Source organism: Serinus canaria, chromosome 1 (assembly GCF_022539315.1).
Source record: "Serinus canaria isolate serCan28SL12 chromosome 1, serCan2020, whole genome shotgun sequence".
In the NCBI taxonomy this organism is placed as follows: Eukaryota; Metazoa; Chordata; class Aves; order Passeriformes; family Fringillidae; genus Serinus; species Serinus canaria.
The window spans coordinates 44,622,868-44,635,619 of record NC_066313.1 but is presented as its reverse complement, the minus strand read 5'-3'; the positions used below and the strand labels follow the sequence as shown (position 1 = coordinate 44,635,619).

Sequence of the window (12,752 nt, the reverse complement as noted above, 5' to 3'; positions counted from 1 at the left end):
CGTATTAAAAGCTGTAATTGTAATTTAGGGTTTTTTACTCTGGCCAGCATGAAGGTACATAAGGTCTGCAGCCACACTGTAACCAGGTGGGAATTTCTGTAGTGTCACACTGGCTAATTATTCTGTTGACCTGTTATTTTGTTATAATAAGCATGAGAAGCAAGATGATCTTATGTATCTTTGCATAATTTCTAATGATGAGGCATCATTTCTAACACAGTCCCCTACCTGTTTCACTTTCCTGGTATCTGATGGACACTGTGCCTCTACAGCATTGCTGTATCTGTCCTCCCTTCAACACAGCTCAATGACTTAAGGGAGCACTGAGTGCTGCTTGTGATTCCTCCCTGAGTCCAGGGAGAAGCATAATCCTTCCAAAATCAAATAAACCCACACACTGCACCTTGCTATGGCTCACACACAGAAATGCTCCTCACTTTCATTCCAGCCCCTGGTCCGAATCATTCATTCACCCACTGAAGGTGGTCCTCAGCCCTCAAACGCCTCAAGACCCTTTCTCTATTTATTTATTTTTCCATTTTTTTTCCCCCTCCTTGTTGCATAACAAAGTGCCCTAATATCCTCAGGTAATTTTGGAAGAACAGTTTTGAATAGGGAAGAGGGGACGGCAGGGTAATTAGGAAGGTGGGGAAGAAGGTTGGTAAAGAGCTGCTAATAGTCACTTTTACGTGCTATTATTTCGAGCAAGGAAAATAAATACAGAATGGCTGTAGGGCCATCAGACTCTGCAGTGAGTGTGACATAGGAAAGGATGGCAGCTAGAGCAGAAAAGGAAGAGATAGCAAAAGGCTTCACAGTGGGACAACTCCAAGTCTGAAATCTTGCCCGTTCTTCCCAACTAGTCCATATCACTTTAATGTACATCCATCTAACAGAAAATCTAACATTTTTCAAGATAAGAATAAAATAAAAATATATAGTGAAGGGAGAAAAGAAAGGAAAAAGAAAAGAAAAGAAAAGAAAAGAAAGAAAAGAAAAGAAAAGAAAAGAAAAGAAAAGAAGAAAAGAAAGAAAAGAACAGAAAAGAAAAGAAAAGAAAAGAAAAGAAAAGAAAGAAAAGAAAAGAAAGAAAAGAAAAGAAAAGAAAGAAAAAGAAAAGAAAGAAAAGACAGAAGAAAGATAATTCTTGACTAATCTCTTTTCCTTCCTATTTCTGTCAAATTTTCATCTCCACAGTCCTTTTTCTTTCTACTACTTATACTTTTTGAGACACAAAATAAAGGTGGAATTCAGCCTTCCTAATTGGTAACTGGAAATCTTCTTTATGTGAAAACACAATGATCTGTTTATTGGAAACTGCTCTTCTGTAATACCAGCCATCTCTCCATGTCATGCTGTCTGAATAATGCCTCTTGAGGATGGGGAAGAAGAATAGCATCGCAGTCAGACCCCGTGGGGTTATAAATAGCATTCTAGCAGCCTGAAAGGCTGAAGCCATCATTAAGTTGCAGCAGCTGTAGTGGTGTAGGTGGGTGAGTAAGAGCAACTCAGAGATGGGATAATGGTAACCTGGTACACAAGAGTCATTTTTCATTGATGGCATCACTCCACTGGGTCATTGTGCTCTCCCTAAATTAGGTCCCTGTGTTTAAGAGAGCTGAGCAAGCTCAGCCTTGCAAAGCACATTTAAAAGAAGATTAGAGGGGAAAACAGTTTGTTGTGTATTGTGATTTATACCAAACTGTGATAAACTTTTCTCACTTGGGTCAGTAATTGCTTTTATCAGCAGCAAAGTAAATGCAAGGGGGAAGGCCTTTAGGAAGCTGCACACCAGCCTCATGCACGTGGGCAATGGGGACTTTCACTGGCCAAATCAGGAAGTTGATGCAGCAATTTAGCTCAGGCTGTCCTTTCAGTGTTTTTCCTAGCAATGTGATTCATTTTGTCGTCTTGGATGTTTTCAGTGCCAGGATGACAAAGGTCTTGATTTTGGAAAATCCATTTCTATTTATTACTATTAATCTGTTTGCAGATATACAAAAATGGAAAAATCCTACCCTAATTTCACATTGTTTTTATATTAAAAAAAAAAAAACAGACGAAAATAATTAGCTGCCTATGTTAGTTTGGGCTTGCATACACAAACATACTACTCTTCACTCATTTCTAGCTAAAAACATTGAGATCTTGTTCCTACTCCCAGTGAAGTTGTTGGGGAAGTTGCCTTTAACTTCAATAGATAGATGACTCAGCTTAATTCCTCCTGTGGGACCTGTCAGTATGTAAAGATTCCTTGGGGGCTAATTGCTTGCAGAAGAGACTTTGCCTGGGATCTAAAAGGAAGGTGCTAATTGCACAACTGGAGCCTTAGTTATGTACTGCAGCCCGGAAAAGACACTGTCATTTAAAGCAAAGGGATCTCTTTTTTTTCAGCAATTCTGCGTCTTAATAATTAAATTTGGTCATTCATTAATGTAGAGTATATCTTAGAGAGTCACTTCCTTTGCCTTCTTGCCCAGTAGCTGTGGAAGTAGGACAAGTGCTTTATGTTTTACTGAAATTATTCCTTTTGACTGTTTTTGTTTGTACTCTCTTTCAAGAGTCCTTTTTAAAAAAACAAAATTACTACTTTGAAGCAGAATTTTAGAAAGTATTTATAAAAGAAACATGAAAGAAATTACTGTTGCAGAAGTGGAAGAGAGGATTTCTAAACTAAGTAGATAGAAGCATTCTTATTCAGACTTTTTAGATTTATGTATGTGACTTCATTATATAAATGTGCCCTTTGCTATTGTGAAAAATCTAAGAGATGTATCACTGCCAATTAAAAGCCAGGGGAAGGTTGTTCTTCATCTTTAAAATTCTATATTCATTCTCCCATGTCACATTTTTTGTAATCCTTTCCCACCTGTATTACACTTGGAATAATCCTTCTCACTCCTTGTCACATGTGCATTAAACCTCTTTTAAAGAACAGACTTAGAGCTTCTAAAACAAGCATTTCATTTTTGTTGTGCTAAGTGTGGTGTCAAATCACTATTAGAAATCTCACGCATACACCAATCTGGAATTTCTTCTGGAAGTTCCTTCCTTCATAAATTGCTGTACTTGGTCAACCATAACATGTACTGCTGGCACTGCCCCACTGCTCACTGCAGCTTCTGTTGTTCATCTGGAGGCAAAACATTAGCCTGTAAATAACAGAGTATATAGCTCAGTCTTCCAGAAATACCCATGCAAGTGTTATGAATTTGTTTGCATTAACAAGGACTCTCAATGGCAAATGGTAAAAGTACTCTCATTTTGCTGTTTTTAGGATTGTAGAAAAACCTTAATATAGGAAGGACTAATCTCCTGAAACTTTGGTTTGTAACTTTGAGGAAATACTATGGCTTGTATGAAACTGAAAGGGTTTAAGTTTATAGCTGGAAAAGGGGTTTGCCTTTTTTTTCTCATGGCAGTTCAGTCAATAAATTCTGTTTTGTACCAGTTTTACTAGACCTTGGTGTGATGGCACCTGAACACTTTATACAATTTATCAGCCTTCAAAAAAAAAAAAAAAAAAAGAGAATTCAGATTAAGAGAAGATTTTGTTAATTATTGGTCTCCAGTACAGGAAGTTAATCCTGTTCTCAGACACACTCTTTAGTGTACTGCATCCGAGCTTCTCTGAATAGTACACACATGTGGAAGGGCTGACTGAATCAGTGAACCTGCAAGATTTAGAAGAGGGTTTTACCACACTACCAGCAGAAAAGCTATGATGAACAAGTCTGGAAGATTAAAACTATTTACTTTCAGAAACTTGACAAACGTCTAATTGACTAGATACAGTTATATCTGTAACTGTAATTTTCTAAGTATTTTCTTCCTTAAATGTAGTGACGTTTAAAAAATACAACATGCAATATAAATTCTTATTATCTACAGTGAGTTTTAGTGTGACTTTCTAAGAAAATTAAGTTTTTATGAGCACTTTGTTAATCTGTCAATATCTTCTTTGACAATTTCTAGGTCTTCAAGCCTGTTTAATATGTTTATGAACTTCAACTACATTTAAAAGATGGTTTCAGATCTCAGTTATCAGTTATTTCTTAAATTTCCAAAACACTGTTGGCTGGATAAAGGAAAGACCCAAATTTGAGGCTCAATTCAACTCAATAGTTTTTTCTCCTTTGTCCTTTTGTCCAGCTGGTCAATAAAGGACACCTGAGGAACTGAAGGTTCCTTTCTCTGAGCAGACAGAGGTTGTGGATTAAAAAGCATACTCAGAAGGAGTGTGATGCATATACCTGGGATATCTCTGGAAAGAAACTTAAAGGAACGTAGGAACACAAGCCCATGAAACTCAGGGTTGAATAACACTGTTAGAAGTTTTTAACTGACCAGCACAAATCCTTACAGATACCAGGGAGGCTGTGAGACAAGTTTATAAGACCTGTTGAAAGAGGCTTTTAACTTAACTTCTGACACACTTCTTGTCTCATATAAATGAAATTTTTCTCATAATGTTGCCACTGAGGTCTTTTTCTGTTTAACCAACTTCACTGAGTTTGCCTTCAGAAACATTCTTTTCCCAAGGTCTGAAGCAGATACTTATTGTCTGCACTGATACTAGAACTTCCCCAGACTGTCTCAAGCTAACACAGATCACCAGCTGTGGTCCATGTGGACCCTCTCCATACAATGTCAGCATTTCCAGTCTTAATCTGCATTTATTTCTCCTTTGCTTCCCATGCCCAGCACTGTAAAGCAACCCCTATGCCCCCTCATTTGAGTCATTATTCCAAACTCACTCCTTCCATGGGATGTACCAGAAAGCTTTGGCTGCCAGAGCAGGGCTGGTGGCAGGCTGTGCCTGCTGCTGCTGACTGCTGGAGACTTCTGTGGTCACTCCCAGTTATTTGCTACCTCATTTGACCTGCATCCCTTAAGCCCATTTGTTTGCCTCATCCCCTAACTACACCTTGCCTTTGAGAGTGTGTCTGTACTGCTCTCCAGAGAATTAATTACACTGCGTGTGCAGTCACACCAGTCTCGGAGGAGAAGCAGTGGGGCTGATGGCCTTTGCTAGCTCTTTAGGGCATCTGCTCTGCCATGCAGTCTGTCTTGCTCCAATTTCTCTTGGTATCTTACCTGAGCTTCAATAAAACTGTTGAAATTATATCTACAGTTTTAGTCCAAGCATAGAAATATTTTTTGAACAATAAAATTTCTGAGCAAGGGCTACCAGTTTGCACAGGTCTTAGCCAGGAGTCATGACACAGGGCTTTAAGACACTGTCTTACAAAATTTTCATTTCAGTATATGAACTCTGTTCGGATTGTGCATGAAATGTTGTTTCTGCTGTTAGGTTTGAGGAATAGTAGCAAACCAAAAGGTTGTCCAGGTTTTGGACAGAAGTGGAGCCTGGGAACCAAGCATGAGTTTGGTCAATGAGCCGTGCAAACTGCATTCGTGAGCAGGGCATACGGATCTAGGGACGGAGAGGCGGGGCGGGGCACCATCGAGGAAATTTTTAAGCTCCTAAACATGACCATCGCTGCGCAGCCCTTAGTTCTTCCGCCGGGGGGAAGAAAGGCAGGCTCCTTGCAGCGAGCGGCAGCGCCGGAGCCCCAGCGGGAAGCACCGGGGCGGGCGGAGCGGACCCTGCCGGGCTCGGGGGCGGCCGGAGCGGCCGGGGGTGCGCGCCCCGCCCCGCCCCGCCCCGCCGGGCGCCGCTGCCATAGCGATGCGGGAGCGGGCAGCGGCCGGGACGCGCGGCGGCGGCGGCGGGGAGCCCCGGCTCTCCCCAGGTAAGGGAGCTTCTCCGGGGCTGCTGTTGCAGGCTCCACGCTACGAGCTGGGTTTTTAATCTCATCTCGTTGTGTTTGTTCTCCCGCCTCCCCTCCCCCGCGCCCCTCCTGACCGCTCAGGTGCAGTTTCTCCCAGAGCCGCTTTCTCTGGGAACTTCTCTGCCGAGAGCAGCGTCTTGTGCTCGTTTATCGTTCGATGTTTTCTTCCCGCGCGGAAAGTTGTGAGCGGCGGCAGGGCTCAAGGGCCGGCCGAGGGTTGGGTGGCCGGCGGGCTTTTGTCCGGCCGGGGTGCCGCGGCGGCGGGGCTCGGCCCGTCTCTGCCCTGCTGCCCGGCAGGCTCCGCCACGACCCCGGCAGTAGCGGGGATTAAAAACTGCGGCGGAGGATGTTCCAGGCGTCTTGCTGAAGCGCGAGCAAATCCTTTTATCCGGGGAGGAGCAGGGGCTCGCAAAACTTTCAAAGTGCGCTCAGGAGGGAGCAGCCCGAGAGGCAGCGGGCACGGGCTCCGCAGCTGCCGCGTTTCACATGGAGGTGGGGACTGGCTGTGCGGGTCCCGCCGGGCGCCCGGCGGTGTCCCCGCGATGGAACCCCCGGCGGGCTCCTGCACCTCCTGCCGCTGCGCCTCCGCCTCACCCAAACCCCCCGCCCCCGCTGCTCTTCGAGCCCCCGCTGCTCTTGGAGTCCTCGCGGCCCTTGCGATGGGGAAGAGACAAAGAAGGGTCCGGGGCTGCCGCCTTCCCCAAAGCACAGCTGTAATACCTTCTCTCCTTGTTTCGGATGAGGGGGAGATCCCCCCCGCCGCCCCCAGGACCCCGCCGACCGTGGCGAGTTTTCGAAGATCCCTCTGCCCCTTGCTGAAAGAACCGTGCCATAAGCATTGTTTTTAAGGTGGAGCCAGCTTCAGACTGGGCATCCCAGTGGTTTTCGAGGCATTGTTTACCATGAGTGGGGAAAACGTTTGCCTGGATAAGACCCCTGGCTGGGGTAGGAGACACATGGTCCGTGGTCCCCCTACAACTTTCCCAGGCACTGGAGTGTGATCTGCACTGCTGGATCTCCCAGGCTCAGCTGAGGAGGAGATCCCTTACAGTATGCCCCAAACGCTTTAGTCACTTTCAGATTTAAGTTTCCATTTTATTTTCACCATAGCATAGGGTGGCTTCTGGATGTACTTCTTTTAATTCTTGTTTTCTCTCGTAGGGAAAAAGACTTTGCTGTGCACTTGATGTAATTTCTTAGAATTTTATGTGCCAGAGGACAGACAAGTCAGTCAAGTGTCACACAGCCTTCCAACAGAAGCAAGTCTAGGAAAAATTATGCCTGTTTTCCTCTTCCTTGCCTCCTGTTTGAAAGTTAGGTGTCCCTTGATGAACGTGTTTTAGATGAAAACCTCCCATGTGTCTTGGGGCTCAGTGCTGAGCACATGAGGAGGAAGACTGGATTGGTGTTACTGGGAATTTCTCTTACTTGCATAGGAGAATTGTATTTATTATTGTAAGGTGGGTGTGCTAGTCATACTGAATTTATTAGCTGATTAGCAGTAGAGAAACAAGTACATATTGAAATTATTCTGGTCTCTTAAATTGCTGACAAATGCAATTATACTTTGAGGGAGTGACAAATGCCTTCTCTGTACCTCTGCAACACACCTTTGTTCACCATAGGAGAACTCCTTCATTTTGTGTGTGTCTTTATTTCCTAAAATGTAGCTGAAACCTCTTTTAGTAGGGGACTTGAAAAGAAAATTTTTTAATGTTGGCTTTTGTTTTCTTGATGCAGGCAGCGCCACCTGAGGAGCTCAGCTCACCCAGTCGATGGGAAGGCAAGGCAAACCAAGGTGCAGCAGATGAAGGGGAGGCAGCAAGGTCAGCTGCTGGGGACAGCAGTGTTGCTTTGAGCTACCCCAGCCTCCACCTCCATGCCTACAGCATCGAGAGCATGACAACATTTCCGAATGGCTGTGGAAATGGCACCACCGTTACTTGTATAGTTATGGATAATAAAGAGCCCCAAAACCAGACTACCTGTGCCAGTCATAATGGGGGACACAGCACCAGCAACAATGTTGAGGAGGAATTTCAAGAGGAAAAGCTCAGCCCTTCCAAAATCATGCGCTTTTTCACCACCCCTCGGAAACGGGCTAATTCCAGCTCTGACAGACCTCGTTCTCTGGTTTTGATGGGCAACTCATCCACATGGAATGCCTTTTCTTCTATCAGAAAGATGGGATCTTTCAAGAAGCTGAAGTCTTCAGTTCAGCAAGGAACTCAAACAAAGGAATGCTCAGACATCGTAAATGACAACAGCATAGGCAAACATGGTTCAAATGGAGCAGTGGTGCAAGTTCAGACTAACAGGTATTCCTATTCGGGGCCTCTACATGATCTCCAGAATGCAGTGGATGGTTTAGCTTCTGACTGCTCTGATGTAGAGGAGAGTGATGAGTCCTTCCTAAGGAACACTCATCGCTCACGCAGCATCAGGCGGGCTTACGGTGCTGGCCGCATCAACTTGTTAGACACTGATAAAGTTCAGAGTCGCCACAACTGTGTTAGGCCAACATCACCTGTCATTGCAGAGCCAAAGATCTGTGAAATTTTGGTGAAAGACTCAGAAAACAACAGGATCATTTACTGGAGAAGCAAAAGTTCTGATAATTTGAACTTTCTGAAGAAAAGCTCATTCAAACGGAAGTCCACCTCAAACCTTGCTGATCTGAAGGTTGCAAATGAAAAACCGATACCAGCAAGGACTATGAGTGTTCCTTCTGCTGACTCTGACAAAAGTGATGGAAACCCTGAGAGGCGATCCAAGCGATGGAAGAGCCCTATCAGAGCAAAGGATTTTGATCGAGTTTTGAAACTCGTCAGTAACGTTACAGATGTTGCAAGGAAGAAGGATGGCCCCAAGAGCATGGCTCCTTCTCCCAGTGAGCTGTCCCAGAGAACAAGGTCAAACAGTAGGCTGCACGATGACTACTCCCGCAGGGTTTCCAGCAGCACGGATCATGACAGATGCATGAAGAGATGCACCTCCTCAGTATCCAGTCCAGACTCTTCCTTGCCAGGAACACCTTGCCTGCAAAGCCCTGTGATTGCTCAGGATAAAAAGGCTGGAATGAATGTAGTTTTTACTGAGGATAAAAGCCCCAGGACGTCATCAGGTATCCCAGACTCTGATAGCTTTTCACCTACTCTGGATGACTTTAGTCCATTTCCCAATGAAGTCTTTTATTCGGACTCAGATGAACCAAAAGCTACTCAGCAGTGTACAGATGAAGCCGAAAACCTTCATGTTCCGGTCAGGCCAACTACTCCAAAGCCTCAAAGTCCAACTGCAGGGAAGGTCAAGTGCAGTATGAATTTCCAGTGTCCAAACCATCACAGCACATTGTCGCTGAGCTCATCAGAGAGCGAGGAGAGAGTCGAGGTACCGGGGCTGAAGCTGGGCAGGAATCCTGTTTGCTTCCAGGACTCAGTGAAAACTGTGTATTATGATGATGGAAATGAAGACAGTGGCATAAGCAGCCACTCTCAGCTGAGCCTCAATTTGGCCTCTGGTACTGAAGAGAAAAAGGAAGAGGTAAGAAAGAAAGCAAAATCCTTCAGAGGCGATGTATGTTCCCTATTGAGTTTTGTCTTTATTAATGCAAAACAATGCAAAGTAATGGCTGCTGCAGCTTGTTATTGCTAAAATATGCTGACAGCAATTATTTCCCTTAAATATTCTCTTTGGATGCTAATGTCTAATTATTTTTTCTTTGCACATTAAATCAAAGGAAGCTTTGGCAGCAAGGTATTCGTGTACATTTTCAAGGGCAGCTCATTGCACGCTGAAGATACACCACCTTGTCATGTGGTCTTGTCAGACTTTACCAGCCTGAGCAGGGTCTGGCTGTTTTTCCTTCACAACTGAAAGGTCTTTTTAATTTTAAAGCATCCGTGTATTCTGAAGTAGTGTTGACTTACTGTAAAACACTTTGCCTGTGAAACCTTGCAGAACATGGTAATATTTGTAGAGCAGTGGGGCGTGAAAGACACAGTACAGAGGTTTAAGCATTCAGTTGTATCCAGTGTTTTCCCTGTGCAGTGATGACCAAATTGACGGTAAACTGCTTGCTTATTCTTTTACTTGCCAACTGCCAACAGCAGTACTTTAGACACTGGGCTGAGTGTTTTGCTACTGTTGTTTTGGTGAAGACATGGTTGTTCTCACTGCACCTGATGAGTGATTTCATACTCTCAGTGAATGGGTAGATGGATATATTGCAGCACCTCTGAGGTAAATTCACATGCTAACACTGTGCCCCCATCTAAAATATGCTGTGAGTTGGCACCAGAGAAGTTGCAATGATTTGGCACCTTGGTGAAGAGCTGTCAGACATACCCTGCACCTGTCTGAGGCAGTGAGGCTTAGCTCAGCCCCAGCTCACTGTGGCAAATATCCATCTGGATCTGTGTAAATATGCAAGACATTCACAGAATAAAGCTGAGATATCTTTTAAGGCACCTCAGTTTGACTAAAGTATCTTAGACCTTAGGTATGAGATAGGCAGGGCAATGCTGCAGCTGCACAAGCTTCAGCCTTTCGTGCTGTGAAGTTTTAAAATGTCTGTGAAGCTGTCCTACTTTTAAAGGCTTGGCACAGTTTTTGCAGACTAACTGTAAATGGTTACAGAGCTTATCAGTATTGTCCTTCTGCTGGAGAAAAGCAATTTTATTTACTGTTGTGTTTGCAGCAATGGTAAGATTGAAAAAATAAACTCAGTGTGTATAAATGTCTGGGGTCAGAGTTTATTCCTCTTCTGGAACCATAGAATTGCTCCAGCCATCCATATTTTCCAAAACTCTCACTTTTATGCAAGGAGAAGCTTTCACACTGCCAGAAGAGGCGAGAGTCCTAGTGTGAATAGATACCAGTTGTATTTCTCAGGAGTAAAATGGGAGGTGGAATTAATGCTACTCATCTACCATCTAGTGGTGAGCTGCCATCATGACCCAGAAGAAATTAATCTGGTCCTTCCCCTTAGCTCTCCACAAACCAGTACAGTTTTTACATAAATGTGTGTACATTGGGTGGATAAAAGTTACTGCAGTTTTTAGTTTTAACACCACATTCTGTTATTATCTAACATGCAATTTAAGCTTTCTCTTTAGATTTTTAACATTTTTTAGGGTAATTGTGAGTGTCCTTTAATGCTTGCTTCAGTTGTCTAAAATACAGAATATGCACTGGTGGTTGCTCTGGGTTTGTATAATGAGCAGGCAGACAATATGGGATGGATCCCAGCAAAAGATGGAGGAAGTGGTGGCCAGGGAACAGGCCCCTTGGCTGCAAGCCCTCACTCTGCTGTGAGCACTGCCTGGAGCCCCTGTGCTTTATAAAAACAGCTGTGGCATAGCTGCATCCAGGCAGACCTCTCTTCTGATAGAAAAAGCCAAAAATTTTGGAGGTGGTAGGTGTGGGTTGGAAGCAGGGGCTGCGCAGGAGAGGGTCTGCTTTTATCTTGCTGTACAAGGGGTATAAAGTCTGTTACTTCTTTTTTCCATTCCTGTTTCTCATACACAACCCTAAAGCTGTGGCACTCAGAGTCACTGCAAAACAGGTAGAGTGGTATGGTTTCTTCCTGCCATTTCTTTGGAGATTTTAATTTCCTGCTTTACAGCATGCTTCCCTCAGCATGGAGCTAGCTTGGCACCAAAGATACTTATGCCAGGTTATTTTTTAATTGGAATTTATTCAGCCTGTAGGCACTTTTATGAATGCCACATACTCAATAAATGAGGTCACTGGGGTTTGAACTTTTGACTACAATTCATTTTTACCTTACACCTCTGCGTTGCAGAACTGTACCTGCCCAGCAAGTTCTTCTGTGATGGCTGAGTGCTTAGTTCGCTCTCAACAATCATTTGAGTTGTAGTGTGGAGCCATAAACATCACACGTTTTCAAAATTTTGTCTGAACCTTAAATAGACTGTGTTGATGGACAGCTCTGCACTGTTTCCATGTTTCATGGATCTGCCTTTCTGTCCAGATTTCATGTATAAGCCAGTATGTATTCCAGTACAGCCACTAAAACTTGAAGACATATTTTGATGTAAAGCTTAGAAGGTCCTAACCAGTCAGGCTCAAATAAGTTCTCTTTTCAGGACTGGCTGCTGTAGCTGGAAGCAAGTGTAGTTTATTTCCTTACTCATTCATCTAATAGATTAGTCAGCAAATGAAATCTGTGGAATTCGGACCATCTCTATATTTTCCCAAATATGGAAACTAAATATTTCTACTTTGTGTTTCCCCACTACTGTAAAGCTGGTTTTGCAGTATTCTTGCAAGGACATCTATTTGTACATCAGAATTGATATTTTGCATTGTTTTTTTTTTTTTTTCTTACGTGATTGAGTCTTGAGATCCTGTCACTTCACTTTGTGGGTTTCACTAAAATGCAAGGTTTGGACTGAAGCAGGGGAAATTTCTTGGTTTTTGGTCCTGACAGAGGTTGTTTCCCAGGGAAGAACTAATTAAGTGCAGCCTGGATCCGTGCCTCAGCACTTCTGAAGCTACAGAGGTGTGAGTCACCAAAGCTCACTTGTGACATCCCATGCTTTGCCACTGTCTGCTTCATGCTACTGTCATTTATATTCAATATGTTGCTTTTAAATAGCATGAAGAGATGATTAAGTACAAGCTTGTACTTGTTTGGGGTGTTTCACATAGTCTTTGCTTTCATGAAGGAAGAGCCCTATGTCACTGGAATAATGAAAACTTAGTCTTATTTCAGACTAGCATGTGTCAGCCACTAAGGCTGCCTGAACAAAACTGTTCTGAATTTGTTACAAAAAAGTAAAAATCAAGTTACTTGACATTTCACCTACTCTTTCACAAACTCTTAGATAATCTGGTATTTAGGTTGCCTTGCTGGCATCTGGCTTCACAGTACACCAGACTTTTTATTACTTGAGTACCTTATCTGCATGACCATAAGTGCATGATAAATTA

General features: G+C 43.5%; 1 protein-coding gene across 4 annotated transcripts in view; it reads left to right on the top strand.

Annotated features, from left to right (window-relative positions):
• SPATA13 (spermatogenesis associated 13) overlaps positions 1-12,752 on the top strand; it is a 71,497-nt gene that overhangs the window by 20,140 nt on the left and 38,605 nt on the right. For 3 of the 4 annotated variants that reach the window (XM_018908509.3, XM_018908510.3, XM_018908508.3), the window contains exon 2: positions 7,536-9,338. In XM_018908509.3, the coding sequence (XP_018764054.2) occupies positions 7,695-9,338 (1,644 nt within the window). In that variant the 5' untranslated portion in view covers positions 7,536-7,694. Of the gene's footprint in view, positions 1-5,692; positions 5,757-7,535; positions 9,339-12,752 lie in introns of those variants that run through there. The other variant, XM_030234242.2, reaches the window with a different exon arrangement.